Raw genomic sequence first — 26,266 nt, 5'->3', positions numbered from 1 at the left:
AGCCCGCAGTGAATTGGAAACGTATCTGACAGAAACTGACCTATACGAACTCTGCCGTAGGTTTCACCGAGACACATTTTAATTTATCGAACTAGTTTCTTGGGAATACCAAATTCAATAAAAATATCATATAAAACTTCTCTCTTAACCGAGTCATATGCCTTTTTGAAATCTATGAATAACTCCCATTTTTCTCCATTATCTGTCGAATACAAAATATCAGTTCAATAGTTGATCTATTACGCCAAAAACCACACTGATGATCCCCAATACTTTCATCTACATATGGAGTTAATCTTCTCAAAAGAATATTGGACAAAATTTTGTACGACGTCAACTTCATATCATTTTCAATTTGTTCCCTGTAAGAGGTAGAAACTTGACTAGAAAAGCTGGTGTTGTACTCGTCCAAGGAGAAGTAAATTATTGCCGAATCCTTGTTGAAGCGTGGAATGTCACCTAATTCTATTAGGCGAAATAAAATTGATACTGGAGCACCTGTGAAAACTGCTAAAATTAAAGATGTTGGAGATATATTATCTGCACATTTTGGTGAAAACTGGGACACACTGCCTAATCTCAAATATTATAAACTAGTGGTGGAAGGCCCACAAAACAATGAAATAGATAAATCAGATTCTGATTTTAATTAAATTAATGATGCAGATCCTACCAGTTTTGTTTAAAGCCAGTTGCTTGAGTGTTGTATGTTTAATTATTGCCTTACGGTACTTAATTCTTGTATAAATTCAATATGTTCAGTGGTAGAGCGTTGGTACGTTAACAGAAAACCACAATTTAAGTCACACGGAGTTAGTGTGCACTCGAAGTTGGTTGCTTGACAGTTGTCAGCCCACTTTGAGGTCTGTGGATATAGAGGGAAAAATTGGATCGGTGTCGGTTAGAGTTCCCGGGTAGCTCAGTGGTAGAGCGTTGGTACGTTAAACCAAAGGTCCCGGGTTCGATACCCGGCTCCGGAACAATTTTTCCCTCGAAATTATTCAAATCAACTTTATAGGGAGTTACACCTGAAATCTTGATTTGCTCAATATGTTCAGTTTTTCAAATTTTCTGTATGGTAAGGAGTCATTTAATTCCCATTTCTTTTGTAATCGAACAAACTTTCAAAATTTCAGTGAGGGAATAATACAATATGTTTCTAGATTTTTTACTGTTACAAATATATTATTGTACTGAAGCTTACCTCTTTCTTCAAAAAAGTTATTAACCCTTAAGCAGTCGCGCTAAAACCATCCCACTTAAACCGTTATCTCGAATATGCGAATTCTGAGTTCAAAAAATCTTTACGGTTATTGTTGCCTTATGAATTCCAATAAAGGTAGTGAAAGTTTCAGACGTACAGACTTACAAAATATGAAGTTACCAGCTCCGTAATATCTGACTGGGGTGTTCACAACACCCCCGCACGACGACTTAAGGGTTAATGTACATTTAATTTAATGTAAGTAATAAAGCATTATAACAATTTTCTGGGTTTAATCATAACAGTCTCTACACAAATAAAAGTGCAAAAATGTTGCGAAAAGGGACAATTCCATGACAAAGTTTCATAAGGCGTCAACTCCAATTCTATTTTCCAATATTACAGAAAAGTACAAATCCAGGAAGATCGAAATTATGGATCCTGGATGTATGTATCCATAGTGATCTAATTAGAACAAAATTATATATGAAAATTTAACTTTTTATGTTATAGTTTTTTGCGATTTCCCAACATTTTGTTATTTTGGACGTGTCTCCTGAAAACTGACGACAGAATTGAGACACAGGATGCAAACATCGCATACCTTATTGAATAATCCAGTAACGCTTTGCTTCAAATAAATTCAAGTTAACAGCTTTTCCTTATTTCTCAGTGACAAACTAGTTGTAATTATAATTTTTTATATTGCATATATAATAAATTACATTATAAAATAATATAACACATTATAAAATCATGTATCAAATACGTTTAATATTTGTATACAATACTGGATGTTCAGTTCAAAGTGTGTCATGGCTCGCTGTATGCCATCATGTGGCTAGTCGATGAGCCTAGAGAATTCAATCTTCCTACACTTCCGCATAGGTGTATTGCTTATGTGCCAGAGAAGTTACCTAGCAAGTACGGCGTTCATTCAGAAGAGTACTTACTGATACGTACGGTAACGCCGGTAGTGGCAGGAATGTGAACTGTTTCGAAACATATACTGAGATGAGTTTTTTCTTACTGTCGGGATATGGGGAGAGTGGTTAAGACGATTACTTACGTATTTGTTGACATTAACTTGGATGGTCAACATGGATACGGAGCATTTGATTTGTGTTATGGAATGTTGCCATACGCAACCGATGATAACAAATACCCTGCATACGATTTGGCCGAGCAAAACACAGTTCTAAAGAGGTTATGGTAGTACACAGACCATACAGACCGCCATCTGTTGCTACGATGTTCAAGTTATACTGTACACGTTCTCAAGTTCAGATTGAACGCCTTGATTAATAGGCAACTTCTCTGACACAAAAGCTGAAACTCGCTTCAAATCGCTGACTCATCAACAGTGACGTCATGACACACTTTGAAATGAACACCCAGTATAATATAGGTAAATGGTTTTACTTGTCATAGGTGTTTTATTTCTCCATTTTCAGCGCTATCAAATCCTTACATATTTTAATTGTTGTTGGGGTCAACGTCTCAATTCTCATTATAAAGGAACTCTAGAGTCTACACATTACAGTTATTGACGGATTTATTTTATTTGAGTACATAATGTACTTAGATGAATTAATTGCATGTGTTACAATTCCGCTGTGTTGACTGCTAGCTGGTGTGATGTCAGTGCCAACTCCTGGGAGAAAGCAGAATCTCGCGCTCAAACTGGTTGGAAGGTCACTGAAATCAGTCCGGCTACATCAAAGGTACCGAAGCGAAGTGTCCATACTGTATAATTATCTATACACTGAGTAGTATTTCAAGTATAGAAGGCTTATGGTGGCCATTATTGCCAATTTAGTGACTGTGTCATTTTTGTTGTTGCACTTTTTAATTAATAAACACTGCGTAACAAATTTTAACTTATATTTTTGCGCTGCATATGCGATACATGTTTTCCATATAATTTGAGCCTCCTGAACACGAATATGACAATAAAAAACAGTTGTTGGTTACGGTTTTTGAGACATTTTCGAATGTATATCTATTCAAATTAATGCTTTATATAATGAAAATAAGGTTAAATGTTCACTGTTCAGATGATTACTGCGTTCTTTCTCTGCATTTTCTTTTATACTGGGCATCAGATACATCACGAGCTGAAACCCAACAATAGTCTGCTAGGATATAGGTACTCCACTGTCCTTGATAGTTTTTTTCTCCATAGTTAAAATATCTTGATGAAAGCGCTCACCATGCTCATCACTGAAATAGTCACAATTCTCGGGGAAAAAGTCAAGATGGGAGTGAAGGAAGAAAGTTGCATACGCCAACAGTAAATTTTGTACTAGTTCTTCATAGTTCTCACTTCTATGATTACCCAGATAATTTAATACAACTTCCTTGAATGCAATCCAGGCGGCTCTCTCTTTTCCATCCAACAAAGATTCGAAGTGATTGTGCTTCATCAGTTGTCTAATTTGTGGTCCATTGAAATCCCCTTCTTTTATTTTGAAATCACTAATAGCAGGAAATTTTTCCTGGATATGTTTAAATGCTTCAGTGTTATGATTCATCCCATTAACAAAATTCTTCAGTAACCCTAATTTAATGTATAAAGAGGCTAAAATTACTTTACTTTGAGGTACAAGGGGTTGATATTTCTTCCCTGGCTTTAGTGATTGTCATTTTATTTTGTAATTCTTATCTCGAGCGCGACTGTCCCATTCAAAGAGAAAGCAGCAAAATTTTGTGTAGCTTAATTATATGCCAAGAAGCAATGCTACAACCTTAAAATCCGCACATATAAACTATTCGTACTTTGAATATTATCATTAAAGCAGACTTTAAAGAAATACAAGTTGTACACAGAATACTAACACCACGGAAAACTCTTGGTAAACTAAAGCAATTTCTTACGGCGAACCTCTTTCTCCCTCTCGAAATGGAACCGAAAAGGGCAATAAAACAATTTCCGCTTCTAGAAGTGGTTTTGACAGACTGATCTGTTGCAAAATATAAACTACAGTAATGAAATTAAAGCTCACAGTGAAAGAAATGTACGTCTCAATTAAAATCAGGTAAACTCAAACGAATTCATACCGCGAACCTGTTTCACCCCCTCCAAACAGACTCGTAAAAGGGCAATAAAATAATTTCTTTTCCTACAAGTACTTCTAACATGGTGGCCTACTTACACGAATAATGCTTTCACATAATGTGTCGTCACATTTGTAAAGCAAAATAGCTGCTCACGAAATAAGGTGATTTTTTAAAATAAAATATATAGAAAATGAATTATATTATGCATCTCGAAAACCCGAACTGCTGGAACATTTTGCTTGTTATTTTTGAATTCAGGAAATCGAAATCAGTACGGATTTGTTAATTTTATGTCTGGCGCAAGATGACTGTTGACCAGTGAATTAATTACGGGAATTTGAAGCTTTAACATTATTTTAAATAATAACTCTAAATGGATATTACAAAATAATCTAATAAATAACTGAAGTAACTTGAAATGATTTCATTAAGAACTTTAATGTGTTGCGTAAGCTTCAAAGATTCGTTTTACTACTGAACGAAACAATTTATTGTATACATCATGTTTGTGTATGTTTTGAGGAGGTACCGTATCCCAGAGGAAAATCTTGGGGTAGCAAACTGCCTGTTTTTTCTCCTACTTCTCACACTGCAGACCAAAAATGAATGCTATAGAACATTTTGTGTGTTTGTCTCAAATTAATTCGTGCGAATGATATATTTGTTACATGCACTGAGAAATTTACAATATAAATTTTAAAATTAGCTTAGACTATTCTATCAAGGATCGATCACAAACACCACATTTGAAAGGTTTCTCGCGGTGTGCTGTCGTTCATGCTTTCTTAGGCCACTCGAATCCAAGAAACACTTACCACAAGCATCACATTTGAAAGGTTTCTCCCCTGTGTGACATCGTTCATGTCTTTTTAGTGTATAAGATTTCCTGAAATGCTTACCACAAACATCACATTTGAAAGGTTTCTCGCCTGTATGCCGGCGTGCATGGTGTCTTAGATGACTCAATTGCGAAAAACACATGCCACAAACATCACAATTGAAAGGTTTCTCGCCCGTGTGCAGACGTTTATGACCTTTAACGATACTTAAATCTGAGAAACACTTACCACAAATATCACACTTGAAAGGTTTCTCGCCCGTGTGCCGGCGTTCATGCGTTTTTAGATTACTGGACTTTGAAAAACACTTACCACAAACATCGCACTTGTAAGTTTTCTGTCCTACGTCCTTGGGTAAATGTCCGTTCAGTTTTGATGAACTCGAGAAACATATTTCAGACAATTCATATTGCTTCTCATTTTCACAATTCTGCACACGTCTTCCCTTGGGACCCGAATTCTTGGAAATCTCACACACAGTCTCGTTCTCTTCAAGTAGAATACTGTCGAATTCTGATGATACATTCTTCACATTGGTAGCTATGGTGCTGAAGGAAATATACTATCAGTCTATAAAAATAGTCGCAACAAATATACACTTAATTACTGAATATTCTAATCAAAACAAATCTATTTTCACCAGGAGGTACTTTACTATTGGAGATGCATCCTGATAATAGTGATGGAGGAAATAAATTAAATACCGATATATTGATATTGCAATATATTGCAAATCTAATTTCGATAAACGATATATATCGTAGAAAATATATCGATATATCGAACGATTATCGATATATCGCTATTCCATAAGCAAATTGCATTTTTAGGCGTACATTTACTGTATTACAACAATATTATTTAAATTTTAATATTCCTTTTTACCACTGAATTAACAACATAACAGTCAAAAGGATAAATGTAAAATTGTAACAATAAAAAATACATTTTCAATACCATATGATGTAGGTATTAACCTAAATCAAAATTATGGTGGAGACAAGGGAGCTTAAATAATATAGTGGGAAAGAGTTAAATGAACTCTACATGGTTGAGTATTTGATTTTGGGACACGATTCAATTATTCTAATGTTATATAGGATTCAATTCAACACACAAATTCAGTATAATGCTCTTTTCTACCTAACAACGTAATCAATTCTAATGTAAGTAAACAGAACTAGTAATTATTTTTAAATGTAAGTAAACCGTACTGAGAATGTTACAAGTTTTAACAAACTTCACAGCTGGTTTGTTATAATCGTTCTATAGTAAGTTCCCATTGCAAGTTATTGTTACACTCAACCATTCTAAATAACAATGGCGATGATTATAGGGATACAATTTTTAAGCACTAAAATATATAATAAGAAAACAGAATGTCAGCACTAGGTTGTGTATAGAAATCATAGACGTAAACAAATGTCACATCGGTATTAAATCCTTGTTTCCCTTTCCACTTCAGAATATAGAAATAAAAGTTCTGACATCCGTTTAGAGGTCAGATGGTTCCCTTTCGGGGTGAGAGTTGCTTTCCTGCCTTGGAGAATATTCATGACAATACTAAATCCCGTCTGTCTCACGTTCGCACGCGCTGCATTTTGAATTTGGTGCTGCATATTAAACAGTTTGAATTCGAATTATAGCCCAGCCAATTAGAAGAAGGTATTGAGTGAGGTTGCACAATAATTATGTGTCTGTCCACCTTCAGTACAGCCATCTCTCGGGAATTATCGGAGTTGTCTAGTGTGGATTTTGTTGTTGTTGATAATGATAATAATTCCACAAAAAAAATCGATAAATTTATGAGAAAACCGATATATTATACGATATATTGAATCAAAATTTCGATATCTATATATCGCTATATCGAAACGAAAATATCGGTATTTCGTAAAAACGGATATATCATTAACATCTCTACCCGATAATTAATTTATGAGCAATGTTACACGTATCAAATTTGTCTCAACAATTTGGTCTCCACCTGTACAACATATTTTATAAGAATTACACCACGTTTGACAACTCTTAGTTGGCTTTTTTGTTTAATAAACCTCTCTGTCCGAAGTCAGCTGCCTTTTCTTTACGTTTTTTCGACACGAGTGTGCTATTTTCTGCGACTGTTTCGAAATTCGGGATTGGAAATCTGCTATAACCCTTAGTATTACAGTGAAACCTCTCATTTACAGACATCGAAGGGACGTAACAATCTGTCCGCATCTGGGAGGTGTCCTTTATTGGGAGGGAGGCTCCCCAATCTAACAGTAAATTTATAATATGCATAATGTATCCCTTCAGGCTTTAAATGAAATGTATTACTGTAGTTTAATTCAACTGTACTGTTCTACAGTAAAATCTTTGCGACTGTGAACTAAAGTAGAGAAGACCGAAAAAGGAAAATACAATACTGTGCCATGCAACTTTATTCTACGTCCACAGTTATGCAGTACTGTAATTTATAGTTTTCAACTTAACCTTTACGTTCAGGTGCCATGTCTCTCGAAACAGAACAAATGATTGAAGTGAAGAGAAGGGGTAGCTGGCTGGGCTAGTGGTAGCCTACGAGACCCTTATTGTCTTCTTTCATGTTATGGAATTTCTGTATAGTTCTCAAAACTAAATTTTCCATTTCTGTAACACATTAAGTCTTGAAAACTAAGTTCTCTCCGCAATTAGGAGGTAAAGCAAACTTTAGTCCCTATTCACACTTGCTATTTGTCGCGAAACATCAAATGCTTTCTGTCTGCTATATGTAGCATTACCATTTACACTTGGCAGATTTATCGTCCACAAGTGGACGCAAGTTGTCGAGCAACGTCCTATATCAAGCGCTTTCAGTTGGCTAAATGTAGTATCACCGTTCACTCTTGGCAGATTTCTCGTCTGCTACTCGAGGCTAGTTGTTGAGCTCGAGCAACGTGTGAACGATGTGGTGAGCAGCTGTTTTAGTTTCTGCAGCTTCAAGTGTTTTGTTAGCTTGCACTAATGAGAAAAAAAAAAAACCAAAGACAGACTGGGAAAGGAAATGCATATCCAGAAAGCAGGAGAAAGGGTTATTCCATGTTCTCAGTAAAAATTTCAAACTGGAACAAAATTGTCCAGTAGATATTTATTGTATTAAAATGAATTGTAAGTTTAATTTTTTTTTCTTGCATACTAACTCCTGATGTTCTTTTCTTTATTTTTGTTTTGATGTCGGAGGGAATAGTATTGGGACGAACAGACTCCAAATTTTTACAAATGAACTCCAGTGCATTTTCCCTCCAAATCCTATTGTGATAGTCCTTACTTCTGATGTCATATAAGCATGGACATTGCTCGTAAAGCTCGATAATTTCATTACTTCGTTTTTGTTCCACTCTGACATCACGCTACAAAGTGCACAGAAACAGAGAAACAGCTGATTAAAAGTTGTCTGCTACTGCCATTTCCGAACCATGTTCGGGTCCTGTCGCGTGAATTCGGAAATGTCACGTAGATGGGAAGATAATATTAAAATGGATTTGAGGGAGGTGGGATATGATGATAGAGACTGGATTAATCTTGCTCAGGATAGGGACCAATGGCGGGCTTATGTGAGGGCGGCAATGAACCTCCGGGTTCCTTAAAAGCCAGTAAGTAAGTAAGTAAGTAAGTAAGTAAGTAAGTAAGTTAAAAGATACTGTATAAAAGTCAAAATTAGTATACCAGCCTAATACGCGGTCCCGGTTAATACGCGGTTTACACCCGGCCTCTTGAAAAGCATCTTATTAAGGTTTTACTGTATTTCAATTTTTAAATAATATTTACGCCTTATTCCAATGCCATTTGTAGAAATATTATATAAATTCATTACACTTTTTTACTTCTGATTATTATTGTGCATGACGTAACTCAGGCACTAATAACATAAACTGTCACGTTTATATGATTGTGATTTCCCTACAACTACAATCCCTTCCCTACTGAACACTTTCTACATCCCTGCTGTACGCTGAGTAGCTACCATGCTCACACACAGGATGTAAGGTCAAGGACAACAAGATGGAAAAATTAGTGACCTTAACAATAAGCAATGCAGCTGCAAATGCGATGGTAAAAGTGAATTGATGCGGTGGGTGGTACACTTTAAAATATACTACGCAGTACACTCACCTCTCAGGAAACACTTCGTCCTCCTCTGAAGATACTTCCACTTTCTGTTCCTGCTGAACTCTGTCCACATCGAACATGTCTTCCTGGAAAAGTGAGTAAATAATGAAGACGGGTTTCCGTTTTCCTAAGTCAGAGACATAACTTTTGAAACCTAATGAACCAAATCTCAATTATAGGCAAGGTTATAATGACTTCTATACAAAATGGAATCCTTAATGTATTATTTCAATTCAGGCTATATGCCTATATTGAAATGCACTAGAATCGAGTGTCAACCATGAAAATATGTGCACGGTTATATATACTGCAAAATACGTCACCAAAATTTGGTACAATATCTGGAGGAAATCAACAGTAAAAATGTATTTACTGACATGGATTCAAATAGCCAAATAGATGCAGTGATTATTGACTTTAAACGCGTATTCGATGTAGTCGCACATGACATACTGTTGGTTAAACTACAATCAACGGGGATTGATTTCAGGGTACTCCAGTGGATCAAGGAATTTTTAACTCGTCGCACTCAGAGAGTATGGGTGGGGGAGGAATTATCGAGCCCAATAGAAATTACTTCCGGGATCCCGCAGGGGAGTGTCTTGGGGCCTCTTCTATTCCTTGCTTTTGTAAATGATCTGCCAGTTAACATCTTGTCCAGGATTCGCTTATTCGCAGATGACTGTATCGTATATAGGGAAATAAAAAGTCATGAGGATACTACTCTTCTTCAGAATGATCTCAATAGAATAAACGATTGGGCAATGGCCAACAAAATGAAAATAAATTCTCTAAAGAGCAAAGCCATTAGCTTTACAAAAGAAAAAGAACTAAAATAATCGAATCGTATATGTTAGGGGGTGAAACCATTCCGGAAGTTAACACTCACGGACCGGAGAACGCGAATTCGATTATGCACAATGTTCAAAACATACAGAGGTGAGCCTGCCTGGGGATAAATAAAAAATATGTTGCAGCCGCCAAACTACTCTTCAAGGAAAGACCACTCATATAAATTGAGGGAAAGAAGACAGAGGACGGACAATGGAAAGTTTTCTTTTCTCAATCGTACTATCAGGGACTGGAATGCTTTACCTGCAGACTTACCAAAGGCTTTATCAATAACCAAAAATGTATTTAAAAATAGGGTTAAGGACTTTACTAATAGACGGTAGTATATTATACAAACTATTTAAAGGGTGTAATTTAGTTGATATCTTGTTATTTGAAGTGTTCTCTCAATGAGGAAGTGTGCTGTGTCAGTGAAGTGTGTAGTGTCAGTGAAGTGTGTAGTGTCAGTGAAGTCTATTGTGTAAGTGAACTGTGTGTCAGTGAAGTGGCTGTGCAAAGTATTTAAACAGTTAAATGGTTTTGAAGTGTTAGTGAAATTAGGATAGTATCAGAGCAGTGAGTGAGTTGACAGCAAAATAGGCTAAGTGTAGTGCTGAAAGGTACTTGTGCAGGTATAAACCTGTCACACTCATGGGTCTTAGTTCGAACTTAGGGTTAAGATACAAATTAGATTTAATTTAAATGTTATTTTAAGTGATCATGCTTCATTTAATTTAGGATGCTCCTTGTTATTATTATTATTATTATTATTATTATTATTATTATTATTATTATTACTACTATTATTATTTATCATTGATATTAATTATTGTTTTTTTATTAGTTGTGCTTATTATTAATTGTCACTATTGAGTGTAATTGGTTACCACTGCCACCGGGTATATGCCCATTTGCAGTGTGAATAAATACATACATACATATGAATACGTTTAGCTGATGCATCATTGTTGAAAGCTTTATTTTCTCAAAATGCTAACTCTCCAACACGACTTGTTCTTTTCAGATAAGATAGCACAAAATAAAAACTTTTCATCCACACATGCAAATTGGCCTTATTCAGTATAACTATGTAATAATATGTAATACAGATAGTTTCAGCGGACTGAGAAGATTCACACCTCGAAATTGGTTCAGGGATGGAAACTAAAATTTGTCGTCTTTGTAGAAGTTTGTAAATTATTAAGAAACCAATTTCGTGAGAGATAAAGAAAGTTATGGCAGATCAAAGTCTGTAATAAACGGTACTAAGGGTGATTTTATAAATGCAAGCCCAGAAAATTATAGGAAACTATTCTGGAAGGAGTATAATATAGAATGGATAAGTTGAGAAAGAACTACTTAACAATGTTGCGTATTTTCACAGATATGTATGTAAAAAAAAATAAACTCAAACTGTTACAAACACAGATGTATTATTTCTTTTTCTATAAAGTTACTTCTTATAACAGTTAGAGAACTTCCAAATCCCATGTGAATTTTGGATAAACCTATCTATCACCTTGAACCAATCGATGAATGTCTATCATAGTAATTGCTGGATCAGAACAAGAAAAGAAAAACTTTTGTAAAGTTAAAATGAAATTCTGTCCCTAGTCACAAGAACTTTTTCCAAATATATTCCAGATAAACCTCTGTTAACTACCAGAAATATATATTTGCGAATTATTATTCCATTTCATTCCGTCTAAAAATGAAGGCCATCCAAGTTTACAAATTATTGACAACAAAAACACTGTTAATATTGCACACTGTTAATGTTTTTGACATAATTAAAAATTCACTACCTGTATATCTGTATACTGACAGTGAACAACTTACATCAACTTCAGATTTCACGAATACAACGCTCGTAGGCAGTGGAGTATCTTCAACCTTTATCTCTGATTTTATTTCGTAACTGTGGTCCATGCATTCTGCTTTCATGCCCGTCACTTCCAGACGCGATACCTTCCCTTCCTACAGAACATAAAGACATCATGAATGATTATATTTAGTTGTTTTAAAATATTTGTAATATCCCTCAATCTGGTTCTGCATGCTGTTATTTGCTAACTCTCAACACTGTCAACAAATTAGATAAGAAAATTGAACCCAAAGGGTCGATTTCTAAAACACGGACGAAATCGTAGTTCCAAACCTCGGCTTTTGAACCGCGATCGTGGTCTGAATCCTTACGCGATTTCTAAAACGAAGTCGAGACGCGGCTTGAGAAGAAACTGAGGTTCGTGGGTTTCATATATGGCAACATAGCTTAGAATCGATTCTTTTATTCTTGTAAACAGTCGATATTAGAAAGAAATGAACATCGGGATTAATATTTTCATTGAATTGCAGTAAGTCACATTCTATTCTTCTCAGCTAAGGTATTCTTATATTTACTAATTTAAATAATATATGTGCGTTTAAAATAATTGCATTACGTAGTATTTAATAGGGAACGGATTTTTAGGTAACCGAATGATATTGCCCAAATAATTAGCACAAATCGAGCGTTTATGTTGTAGTTTATCATTTGTTCATAACTACTACCAACATTAACTTAAAATAAGAAAACAAAATCATGTTTGCTTCATATTCTTGTAGGCTCACATCATTTTCGAGTATTAAATAAAATGTTTAAAAACTACTGTAAAGATTAAGAATTAAGCTGTATCGTCTTATAGGCATAAAGGAATAATGAATATAAAATATTATATCTTACTTCCCTCAAAGGATCAAGAAGATGTAAAAAAATTGTCAACCCACCGCCCCTTGCATTTTGTTTCAGATTACTATTTACCGTTCTTGCTAAATTTTGCATTGATTCCTTCGAAAATCGAAATATTCGCCTGAAATTATCGTCGTTATATAGTTATAAAGGATTATTCCTGTCTCTCATCACTCTAATCCGAGATTTAATATTTGTAATCACAAATTTTCCTTTCATAGTCATCCAGCTGATCTACTTCCTCCATCTTGTATACATGAAGCCCCAGCGTGGTCTCTGCAGCGAATAGGGATTATAAAGAATGGACACTGAGAGAATTTTCCTGTGTTTTGTTTCTCTGTGCGCCAGTGGCTAGTTCCACTTTCAAGCGCTAGAGGTAGTGTAATCGAGCATACGCTACGATAATAATTGAGAATAGAATTAGGCCTGTTACACACTATACCGAGAGATGTGTAATGTGAAATGTGTGCCGAGAAATGCGCGAGCGAGGCGAGACAGCATTGTCCACACACAGCGCCGAGAAATGTGTAATCGAACCAAGAGTACAGAATAGAAAATAGTTGCAGGTTTCGCTCGGTAGCCATCTTAATTTAACCTATCATTGTATTTTCATGGTGTAGTTGTGTTGTTTTAAATTTTTTAGTAATATTTTGATAAATTGAAATATGTCGATCCGGTGTGCTATATGGCAGAGGAAATAAAGTGTCCAAGAACTTACCTAGAATAACCTATCATGGGTATGTATGAGAGACTAATGACATTATATACGTAAATATCCGGAGTTGTTGTCGTCTGTAGTTCATTAATATTTAAATTTAACTTGTGTTACAGCTTTCGAAAGGATCCTGAGGTTGAAGCTGTCCGGACACCTCGTGTTGTCGCAGCACAATTTGTTCCAGGCACTTCAGGGAGGAGGATATGGATCGCACGACCTTATCATATATGTATCAAAAGGGGGCTGTGCTGTATATATTTGCACCCTGAAGAACCAAAGGTTAATTATATGAGCATTACACTGATAGAATAATATTTGGATATCTATTCGCTATTGTGTATAAAGTAGGCTCGTTATGTTATATGAATTATTATTTTCAGGAAAGAAGAAAAGTAAAACTGAAGTTTGCTGAAATCTTTCTCTCCCTCTCTCCACTGTGACAGTTGTAGACGAAGTTGGGACCTCCGTTATGTCATTGGGAGGTGATACTGAAAATGAAATTCGGGTTCTATCGAAGAAGAATAAGGAAGTTAAGAAAAGGATCGTTTTGTGTACAAAAAGAGAATAAGACATTGCAACAGTATAAATGGCGAGTGGTGAAATCAGTGGGTGATTTGAAAGATGTGTTGGAAACTGTGAAACAGAAAATCTTGTTTGAACAGTAGTTTTGTGATATGTCACGTTCCATTTTGAAAGACTTTTGTAGGCCTATCTCTTCTCAAGAGACATATGAAATGTTAAGGTAAAAAACAAAAGAAACAGTGTGATGAAAACTTACCGGTAACAATTAATTTTCTTTCCCCTAACACATATAACTTTGTTAAAGAATTTGATACAGCTCTTCCTAATCCTCGGACTCTATACAAATGGTACAGTATCGTAAATGCAGTTCATTGTACAATAAATGAGATATTCATATTCACAGCATAATATAAATAAAATGTTAATATACAAATAATTCTGTTTTTCTATGTTTATTATGTTGTAGCCTATAGTTTGAACCTTATAAATCATCCAATTTCTTAATAAAAATATAGCAGTGGATCAAACCAAGAACGGACAGTTTAAACATACTAAAAAGGTAAATAGTTTACATAATTTCGTGATGCAAAACATGAATTAATTAAATGTAACTTTTATTTTCTTTGAGACGTTTGTTACTCCATTACCATGAAAAGATTTATATTGCATAAAACTGCAATAAATGTATTTGATAGACTCTTTAATGCGACAGTGGCTCTGGAACTATGCATTTTCAATTTTTTTCACGGCCATCAGTGAAACTATGACAATGTGGTCATAATATAGGGGGTGATAGAGCTTCTTTATTAGCACCCAATTATATAAAATATTTGGCAAAATTATCAACATAAGACGCAATAGTTCCTGCACTAATTACTAGGGAAATAACCAGTTTTCATAGTATTGCATCTTGGACCTAACGAGTGTTATATTTGTAACAAGTGAGGGGAGGGGGCTACAACAATGTATTAAAATACAGAAGAATCAAATTTGTATAATTTTAACAAGTGCGGGATACAACATCGTATTAGAATACACAAGTATCAAAAGATTTTTTTATCCTAAAAGTAAAATATTTGTGGCTGCAAACCAAAACAATGTTTTTACCACATCATACAACTCGCAGAAGTCAGTGAAACGAAAGAAAATTGTGCCTTTCTTTGGTGTAATTTTTCTGGAGAAATACCATTATTCCCTCACTATATTAAACGGCATGCAGGAAATTGTATTTCACTTTATCGCGAAACGGAATGACAGTGTTCACTTTTTCATGAACAGGAACAATATTCTCTTCAGTCCAATAATGAAACCCCTGAATCACGGGTACAATTAAGATAACTGAATCCTTAATAAAATCATGTTGACTAGCAAGTAATACATACAGTAATATCTAATACAAAATCATATCTTTTCATCGGTAAGTATTGTGTGATAATAAAGTCATAATTTCATTCATAGCCAATCTTACGTTGATTGGCATTGCAAATTAGAAACCTAACCTAATTAATGTCTGATTAAAGCGGTTATCTGCTTCCAGATTTCTTCTTTTATTTGAAGACCTCCCCGGAATAAGGGCATAACGAACAAAACTGTAAATTCATGTTTCAGTAGAAAGGAAAATTATTTCAGGAGCATATTTCATCAGTGCTTTATTTACTATCACAATCATTTCACTAAACAGGGATAAATGTTTATTCAGCCATTGAGTTCATTTATTGTTATAAATAAATGCTTTAAAATTTCTATTCCTCCCTACATCACATATTTTAATAATTTGATGTTACATTCCTTTTTTCCGTCGACGTCTTCAATTTAGTATTATTATAGTTATCGTCTCGTGAGTCATACTTATTTGTATGACACCAAAAAAGTTCAATGGCCGATCTGACATATTAGAACAATTTTGCTAAGTTTTCTGCATTGAAACAGCTGAAAAATGTTTTCCCGATGTCTGTGTGTAATCGTAATCGTTGACAGAGGTCGAATGTGTCTTGAAAAATTCGCTGGGCTAGCGATCAGAGCGAGAAATGTGTTTACCTCGCGCGAGGTGAGCGAGAAACTCGTTGTAGTGTGTGACGTTCCATTTAAAACAATGCTTTCGATTAAACGCATTTCTCGGCACACATTTCACATTACACATTTCTCGGTATAGTGTGTAACCGGCCTTAAGGCACAGGATCCAAACATCGCCTACCTTATTGCATAATCCAGTAACGCTTTGCTTCAAATAAATTCAAGTTAACAGCTTTTCCTTATTTCTCAGTGACAAACTAGTTGTAATAATAATATTTTATATTTGAGATATTATAAAATAATACAATACATTATAAAATTAAGTATCGAATTCGTTTAATATTTGTATATAATATAATATAGGTATATGGTTTTACTTCTCGTAAGAGTTTTGTTTTTCCATTTTCAGCGCTATCAAATCATTACATATTTTAATTGTTGTTGGGGTCAACGTCTGAACTCTCATTATAAAGGTACTCTAGAGTCTAGACATTACAGTTAATGAAGGATTTATTATTTTATGGATCCAATTTATTTTATTTGAGTACATAATGTACCTAGATGTATTAATTGTATGTGTTATATTTCCGCTGTGTCGACTGCTAGCTGGTGTGATGTCAGCGCCAACTCTAGGGAGAAAGCAGAATCTGACGCTCTAGCTGGCTTGAAGGTAATTGAAATCGGTCCGGCTACATCAAAGGTACCGACGCGAAGTGTCCATTCTTTATAATCCCTATTCGCTGGTCTCTGCTCCAAACCATGGTTTCGAGCCATGGCTCAGAAAAATGAAAAAGACCTCGTTTTATAAATCCAAACGTGGTTTAAAGCCGTGGCCGTGATGTAGACGTCGTTTTAGAAATCGACCCAAAGAGTCAACAACAGTAAGGAACACACGCAATGACTGATAATGCGCCAAGTATTCCTTGTGGAAATAATTTATACACTGTGATGTGTGTACAAGAAACTGATTTAGGCCTAAACTCTACAACGTATCTGCAGATGCCTTTTCCAGTAGGATATTTATTAATTGTTATTCAGTACAATAACAAATATATCTAGCACTTTAAACAAACCAAAATGAAACACGGAGACTTTTCAATTTACCTCTGATGAAGCCTTGTTCTCTTCTATTTCGCATGTGTTACTATGAGCTTGTAAGTGCAATGGATCAACCTCAGGTTCCTTCTTGATTAAATCCATCTCAACTGAAACAATTGAGGTTCTGTGACTGACACTGATTTATAGAAACTGAGTTGTTGAGAAACTTTCATTAGAAGTTGCTACGATCTAATTCACATGGCACTTCCCACAATAGCACTGCCAAGACTCTGGAATCGCTACCTGCTAGTATTAGGGACTGTGGAAATAAAATAAAATTCAAACGCAAACTTATTACGTTCTTGGTTAGTAACTGAGACTCGTCCAGACATGGCTTCTTGTAAATAGTTGTCTTATGCTAGCATAAAATACTTCAACATCCAGTAGCTTCATTCATATATGTGAAGGTTACTTATGTCCCAGTCACTGTAGGAACTTGCTAAAATTCCTTGAAAATTGTTTGGATTTACAGTATTGATTAGTGGAAATTTATGTGATCACTGGGAGAGCTGCATGCGTACACAATACGCATACTTAAATACGAAAATCGTCTTGCGTCAATGAAGAATGCGGCCATATTTCATTAATGTGACAGTGGGTTTCACAGTAATAATACTACACACCAAATCAAACCAAACCTCTCACATTATACTACACACATAATCAAACCTAACCTAATCTGTGACATAATACTAATCAAACCTAACCTAACTCGTCACATAATATTACACACCTGTAGTAACATTCCTCACATACTAAACGTGTATTGAAACATGTATTGCAAACCCCGCTAGTCGTGTTGGGGGCCATCTAGTGGATTGTATTGTATTTATTAACATTCCATGGTATTCATACATTGCTTTACAGCTAGAATAAGGAACAAGTCAAAAAACTTAATACTATTATAAAGCCTTAATTTATAGTCACAGTCTAGATGAAATATATATACAGACGAGATTTACAATATAGTCTACTAGTACAACACATAGTTTTAGTATCAATTTCATGAAGTGTTATTGAATGTCATGATTTCACTTACAGAATAGAAGGCGTGAGAAATTACGTACGGTACTTCTTTAATTTGGCCCTAAATAATCTTATGTTTTGAGTTTCATTTTTTATATCGATAGGGAGGCTATTAAAAATTTTTACTGCCATATAACGCACTTCTTTTTTGACAGCACTTTTAAGTAGGTTATATTACGAGGCTTTATCACGTCTTAGGTTATTGTATTGTATTGTATTGTATTTATTAACATTGCATGGTATTCATACATTGCTTACAGCTAGAATATGGAACAAGTCAAAAAAACTTGATACTATTATAAAGTCTTAATTTATAGTCACAATCTAGATGAAATATATACAGACGTGCTTTACAATATAGTCTATCAGTACAACACATAGTTTTAGTATCAATTTCATGAAGTGTTATTGAATGTCATGAATTCACCTACAGAATAGAAGGCATGAGAAATCAGGTACTTCTTTAATTTGGCACTAAATAATCTTTTGTTTTGAGTTTCATTTTTTATATCGATAGGGAGGCTATTAAAAATGTTTACTGCCATACAACGTACTCCTTTTTGATAGCACGATAGACTTGCCAATGGAGTATGAAAGCCATTTTTTGACGTGTATTTATGCTATGAACTGTTGAATTAGTTACAAAGTTTTCACGATTACATACGAGGAAGATTATTAATTAAAAGATATATTGACAAACCATGGACATTATTTGTAGTTTTTTGAAAATAGTCCTACACGATTACCTAAATTTGCTCCTACTATTATTCTAATTACTTATTATTTAGGGTCTGAATGAAATGAAGGTGATAATGCCGGTGAAATGAGTTCAGAGTCCAGCACCGAAAGTTAAACAGCATTTGCTCATATTGTGTTTATTATTGTCATTATTGAGTGTAATTAGTTACCACTGCCACCGGGTATATACCCATTTGTAGTGTGAATAAATACACATATATTGGGTTGGGAGAAACACTCAACCAGGTAACTTGCACCGACCGGGAATCGAACCCGGATCATCTGGTTTCGCGGCAAGACGCGCTAACCGTTATTCCACAGACGTGTACGCCATCTAGTGGAAGCAGATCATAACACCAGAAAGAAAAAATGGCGACTTTCATAATAATTACATTTAGATCGTTTAGTGATATATTACATCTAGTGATCATAGGATAAATAGAGTACAATAACAATTGAAATGTGTTGTTGCTGTGATGAAAATAGCGAAAATTGGTTTATAACGTCACAATGATAATTATAAAACTGTGCAATATTCCTTCTGTGGCCAGTGGATACTCCACCTTGTCCAAGTCATTTAGTACAGGTAATTCATATGTTAATTGTGTAGACTTTATTAATTAGATAATATTTTAACACTCATGTTATACTGTAGTTGTTATTTGAATTGTATTCAGAGTATTCAAGTTATAATCCCTGGAAGAGGAAATTAGAAGGCCTGATGCCTATATCTCTTACAGGTTAAATAAACAGATAAATACCAAACATTTTATTTTCAATTTCTAAACATACCTGAAACCAATAATCAGCTACACAAGAATATGGGACATATTTAGTACAATTATAGGAAAAGATTCACTAATATAGTGGAAAGGACATTCTTCTCATCGTGGTTGTAGCATAGACCTGCCTATTATGGCACACTGGACAATGATTCTGTATGTAAATAAGATTGGTGGCAACATAACACCACTGTTACTCTCATCTATATATTCGGCCTTGATGAAAGATGTCAGAGAAAATGTGAGAGAGATTTTAGTTCGAGATAAAATGGACACACAATTTTGATGACCATGTCCACACCTGTGGAGTAACGGTCAGCGCGTTTGGCCGCGAAACCAGATGGCCCGGTCGGGGCAAGTTACCTGGTTGAGGTTTTCCGGGGTTTTCCCTCAACCCAATATGGGCAAATGCTGGGTAACTTTCGGTGCTGGACCTCGGACTCATTTCACCATCATTATTCAGACGCTAAATAACCTAAGATGTTGATAAAGCGTCGTGAAATAGCCTACTAAAATTGATGACCATACTGTTAGTAACTGGAGATCGCTTGTAAGATATGTCTTAATCTTCTATGTAGAAATGTCGTCCAAACAAATTGGTGGTCCAGGGAAAAATCATTGAAATAGATGAGAGTAACAGTGGTGCTATCTCTCAGTAATGTTCAGAACGAAGGAGATGGAGAGAAAAAGAAACAAATTTCTCCTTCTAACGACACCACAGACCAAAGTCGTGTTCTTATGTTGCCAACATTTTTTTCCGGGGTTTCCCCTCAACCCAATACGAGCAAATGCTGGGTAACTTACGGTGTTGGATCCCGGACTCATTTCACCGGCATTATCACCTTCATATCATTCAGACGCTAAAATAACCTAGATGTTGATACAGCATCGTAAAATAACCCAATAAAAAAAAACATTGTGTACATAGTTCAATTTGGTCGTAACCGTAAGCACACGGTTCAAATCTACCGTGCTAATTCTCCAGTTTAGCGCTCATACCTTTTACAAAACTGATTAATTGTTTATGCTTTTAAATTAAATTATTCTACTTGATATAAAATGCACAATTATGAATAGCTCAACTAAAATATGTTTGCATATTGACTTAATCTGTTGATTATGACAATGTATTGTATACTTTTGTTTAGCTTAACTGATTAATTGTATCTGCTGAAAACTGACTAGTAGTCTGTATAGCTCAACTGATGAATTGTTTATGATTATAATTGAATTAATCTGTTTACTGCGCATTGTATATGTTTGTATAGTTTGCCTGATGAATTGTACATGCTTCAAATTGAGTAGTAATCTGTATAGCTCAACTAATGAATTGTTTATGCTTGTAATTTGAAGTAATTTGCATGATATGTATTATCAAATTTTGTATATCTTAACTGATTGCGTGGTTTATGCTATTAAATTGAATTAACTTACTTGCTATGTATTATATTTTATAGCTCAACTGATGAATAATCGTTTGGGTTTGTAAATTTAATAATCTGATTGCTATGTATTGTATATTTTTAGTAGAGCCACCAATGTAGCTCAGTCGGCAGACTCGCTAGCCTGCTGATCCGGAGCTGCGCTTGGGCTTGGTTTGGATCCCCCGTCTGGTCTGATTGGTTGGTTTCTTCAGAGGTTTTCCCCAGTCGGACTGATGCCGGTTGAAGTTTTATTAATGTACTGCCAGTATAGGATATTAAAAACAAACACTGAAAATATCTTAGTTTTGTAGTGTGGAGTAGTAGAAACTGGGAGAGCTGTGGTCCCAACCCGCCCCAAATAGGTTCCTTACTTATATAGGAAAATCGTCGTACTTGAAGGAAGAAGGCGGCCACATTTCGTCGTTGTGACGTTATTTCAGGTGGTGTGGGAGAATGATTGCAGTGTCGCCAACTGTGGTAACATTCATATTATCTTACACACCTAAAAAACCTAACCTAACCTGCTACACACCTGTTGTAACATTCCTCACAGTTTCGTTTGACGATATTGGCATCCCTGCTACACCTGTACCATATCGTCTGCTGGAATTCTGAGTCCATCTAGTGGAAGTGAAGTGAAAGTGCGACTCTGTTAATTACGTTTACGAAGTTGTTTCTGTGTTATCTGCAAGAATTCATGTGTCATTGTAGTGATAATTGCATTTATATTGTACAATAGAAATTGAAATGTGTTGTGGCTGAGATAAAAGTGTTCTAAATTGATTTCCAGCGCCATAATCCCAGTGATAAACGTGTGAATATTCGTTAGGAGTCTGTTGGAAGTGGCAGTAGGGTACTAAAATTTGACCCCGCGGGGGTTTATGGCGAGACCTCGGCCTCACTTTACTTCATCCCCGTCTGGTCTGGTTATCTGGTTCGGTTTTTTCCGAGGTTTGCGCAAACATAAGGCAAACGCCTGGTAATATGTTGGCGAATCCTTGGCCTCACATCATCTCACTATACCTCGCCAAAATATTGAAATTGTAGGCCTAATCTTGTAAAATTTTGACTTGTTCCAGAAATTAATGCTACATTGCTAATGTAAGGTCTGTGGAATACATTGTAATCAAAAAGGGGTAAGATGGTCAATTCTTTTCTCCCGCATTCAATATTACATTTCCTCAAACTAAAACGAAACAGCGGAATTGTAAAACAGATGTAATGAAAACAAACGACAGGTGTATTATAGCCTGAAGTTTATGTTGCGTTATATACGTTGGAGACAAAATTTTGCAACTTACCTCTTCCACAATTGTAATCAGATATTATGTAAGTAATAACCACGAAAATCACAGAGAGAACGTCATTGCTTGCGGTTTGACACTCAGGAACGAAAGACATCAATCCTGCCGTGAATGTCACGACTAAACAGCAGTGTCGCCAACGGGAATGAAATTCCGTCAAGAGTGACGGATTTTCTGACGGAAATTCCACCTTATATCGTCTTTTGACGTTTTTAGCAGCAGTCATTTTTAATTGTTAAATTTTGTGGGGGGGGGGTTAGGCCAACTCAACACAATAACTTCAGAACTAGAGACAGATGACGTAGAATTATTATTCTTTTAATCAAGATTGGTAAGAAAGTTGCGTTAATATTTGTTTTTATTTGTAAATAGATAATATTGAGTGGGTCTAATTTGTAGTAATTTTGATGGATTTCCAGGTGTTAGACTGACGGGGTTACAATTTATGTGTTGACAACACTGCTAAACAGATCTCACTGCTCCGGAGATGCCCTGTCATGTTGGCTACAAAGCATAGAAGACAAAAGATAAATAGAATTAAATCTAGCACAATTTAATGTTACTCTATACTCAATACTCTTAAGAATTTATGATGCGAAGCACTTACTTTATCATAGTTAAAATAATGGTAATGTCAAAAATGAAAAATAAAATCCAGATATAATATATTAAATACAGTTTCTCCTAATGGATCAAAAGCCCGCAAGAAATCCTTACTTTTCAATATGTTTATCTAGTAAGTTTAGCCTGCCCGGCATTTCCTAGTCTCCCGCACCTTTTCTACTCTTTACGTCCAAATCTTACGAGGTCTGCCTCTGACATCTTTGTGACATCTCCATGCGTTCTCTTTACTAAGGCTATATTCTATCCAATTACGTTTTTTGCTCCTCCTTTGTTCTCTGTACGGCTAAATTAAAGAAGTACCGAATATCCTACAAAGTTAACACTGTAAAGAAATTGTAAAGTTAATCAGTGAGCACCTAATTTCTCACGCCTTCTAATCTGGACTTACATTCTATGACATTAAACAACGCTGCATGACAATTTCATTGTATTAAGTACGGATACTAATCCGTGTGTTGTTCTAGTATATTGTGAAACCCTTCTGTATATATTTCAAGTGAACTCTGATTAAGAATTCAGACGTTGTAGTAGCTACTAATAAGATTTTTTTTTGACATGTTCCATATTATAGCTGTAAAATGATGTACGAATACCATGGAATGAAATAAATTTAAAGTCCACTCACCGATTCTGACGTTTCCAATAATGTCTGACATGAACTTCGGCATTATCCAACATACATTATTTCGGCATAGACTAACGTTACATTTCCTCTAAGCTACTCAGCAACTTGGGAATTGTGATTGACTTTCTCAGCAATATCAGATACTTTAGTAAACGTTAGCTATAAAATAATAAATTTCTAAATTATAGACATCAGCTCAAAGAATTTTGAGTGACCACAAGGGTCCTGAATACAATAAACATGTACAATAATGTGATGTGATACATTAAAGAAAAAAGAAAGTTAATTGTTGAAGGCAAATATAAGTTGATTAATTGAAATAGAGATGATGATGTAATATTTGAAGAGAATCCTTGATAATATTTATAAGAACAGACATTACAGAATCAAAAGGAATGTGAAGTTCCTTAAGATAATTCCATGTGAATTTTGTGATTGAACCTCTACTGCCAAACAGCAAACCAATGACGGACCATTGTTTAAGAGGGACGTTGTACTTTTGAGAAAGATACGGCAGACAAGGTTCATATATGGACTTCTTCTCAATATCAACTTCGGTGGCCTGATTTAGGCTTCTTTCGAAACGGATAGTAGGGTCAAGAACAAGAGCCCGTTTTAAGCGTCCGTTGATAGCAATAATGTCTGCCAGTCTAAAAGAACCATCTGATGATACACAATGTACTTCCTCATGAATCTCCCAATTTAAAGTTTTTAACGATATCGCCAAAGCATGTCGTACACGATGATGTCTAGCAATGATCAGTAGCTCGCCTTTGGGGCACTGTCCAAGCACTTACTACGAAGCTAGACTGAGATGTAATGGAAGATAAATATTTTCTTTTGTCTTTATAATGCGGAGCAGAAGATAAAATGTAGAAATATTATTCAAACTAATTATCTTACCTACGGATTATACAATATGATTGCAAAGGAATATTGATGGACGTCACCATATTACGTAAAAGAACACATGTTAAGGATATTGTGCCTATTGAATTCCATTAATATGTATGTATGTATGTATTTATTAACACTACAATTGGCTATACACCCGGTGGCAGTGATATATAATATACAATAATACCATTACAATTCTACAGTAATTACAGCAATAAAAGAAGAATTAAAAAAGAATAAAATAAAGTAAACCTAAATTTATTTCTAACTATAAATAAATAGATGCAATAAACCTAACTTATATGTACTTCTATTTCACCCAACTATTACCAATTTCAGTAATTACATATCACCTTAATTAATTACAAATCAAATTAATTAAATATCATCTCAATTAATTACATATCACCTTAATTTATTTACATATCTTAATTAATTACCGGTACATATTAACTTAATTACACGACAAAACTTAGATATTTACATTGCACCTACAATTACATTTTCAGTCTAATCTTCTCAACTTTTCCTTAAATGTATTGATTTTGAGAGGACCACCCTGAAAGATTGCTGCAGGTAAGCTGTTCCAGTCTACTATTGTGCCGTTAACAAAGGAAAATTTTGCCACGTCCGTTCTTTGTTTTCTACATTTAAACTTCCTAATATGATCTGCCCTGCCTAAGTATGATGGTGTTGCTAATCTAGCATTGATGTCGGTCCATGCTTTGTGTTCCATTTATGCCTTAAACAATATATACCTACATTAACCCTAGAATGCGATCATTCGTAATTTTTGACACGTAACGGGTCATCAATTCATCCTCACTATATTTTCCATCAATCGAACCTCCTCTCCTAGTTATGCCTTTATCTTTCAGTTGCTGACTAGCAGTCGTGACAGCAGGTTGCAACTTACACGCTTAGCCAAGTTATTTTAAGATATATTTGGAAGTGTATATGATCATCTATGCAATGCCTTCATGCAGAAAGCATTTTTCTGATTATAGTAATGACTCGTTGGGGGAAATATTATAGGTTATGTATTTACGTATATTGTCGTACTTAAGAATATAACCTGTAAGTACAGTATATTGTCGTACTTTACAAATTATGTACGAATGCTATGTTGACTCTGAGTATTCAGATGATGAGGAAATGGCGTTATATGAACATATTTTATTAACGAAAAAAAAAAGTAGCCCTAAAATTAAAGCCAGAAATATCTGAAAATCACATTGTATCTTAGAAAGTAAGGGCGAGTTTTGGACACTGGTTTCGATTTGAATGATGATACGTTTAGGTGTTATTTCAGGTTCAATGGACCTCAGTTTTTTGCCATTCATGATATGATAGAGGATTCTTTGCTATGTTCTGATTAAAATGATGTAAACTGTTAAGACATATACATAGATACAGTATTTAAAGTGTTTAATTAATACTATTAAATCTCATAAAAATAAAATATAGCCCTATATATTTTCAGATAATCTGATATTTGTCTCCAGATTTCTTCTTTAAGTTTCGTGTTTTGATAGTTTTCATCCCGTTTATCATATAAACAGGCCTACGGATGACCTTGTACAAGTTCGATAAGTTTCTGACTGCAATTATCACCCATCTTTCCTCATTTTCAGATAAAAACAATACAATTCATCGCCACCTGTGATATCTTTTTCTACATTCAAACGTCATAAAGAGTATA

The 26,266-nt window shown here is 34.9% G+C and overlaps 1 protein-coding gene across 11 annotated transcripts in view; it reads right to left on the bottom strand.

The window, feature by feature from the left end:
* LOC138691789 (gastrula zinc finger protein XlCGF17.1-like) overlaps positions 1-26,266 on the bottom strand; it is a 103,027-nt gene that overhangs the window by 50,016 nt on the left and 26,745 nt on the right. For 3 of the 11 annotated variants that reach the window (XM_069814194.1, XM_069814195.1, XM_069814183.1), the window contains exons 1-4: positions 22,416-22,659; positions 17,151-17,251; positions 11,908-12,045; positions 9,241-9,323 (exon numbers count right to left, since the gene is read on the bottom strand). In XM_069814194.1, the coding sequence (XP_069670295.1) occupies positions 9,241-9,323; positions 11,908-12,045; positions 17,151-17,251; positions 22,416-22,644 (551 nt within the window). In that variant the 5' untranslated portion in view covers positions 22,645-22,659. Of the gene's footprint in view, positions 1-1,051; positions 2,859-3,071; positions 5,652-9,240; positions 9,324-11,907; positions 12,046-17,150; positions 17,252-22,415; positions 22,660-26,266 lie in introns of those variants that run through there. The other 8 variants (XM_069814191.1, XM_069814193.1, XM_069814184.1 and 5 more) reach the window with 8 other exon arrangements.

Source organism: Periplaneta americana, chromosome 16, assembly GCF_040183065.1.
Source record: "Periplaneta americana isolate PAMFEO1 chromosome 16, P.americana_PAMFEO1_priV1, whole genome shotgun sequence".
In the NCBI taxonomy this organism is placed as follows: Eukaryota; Metazoa; Arthropoda; class Insecta; order Blattodea; family Blattidae; genus Periplaneta; species Periplaneta americana.
The sequence above is the reverse complement of the archived record's forward strand: the minus strand, read 5'-3'. Positions and strand labels throughout refer to the sequence as shown.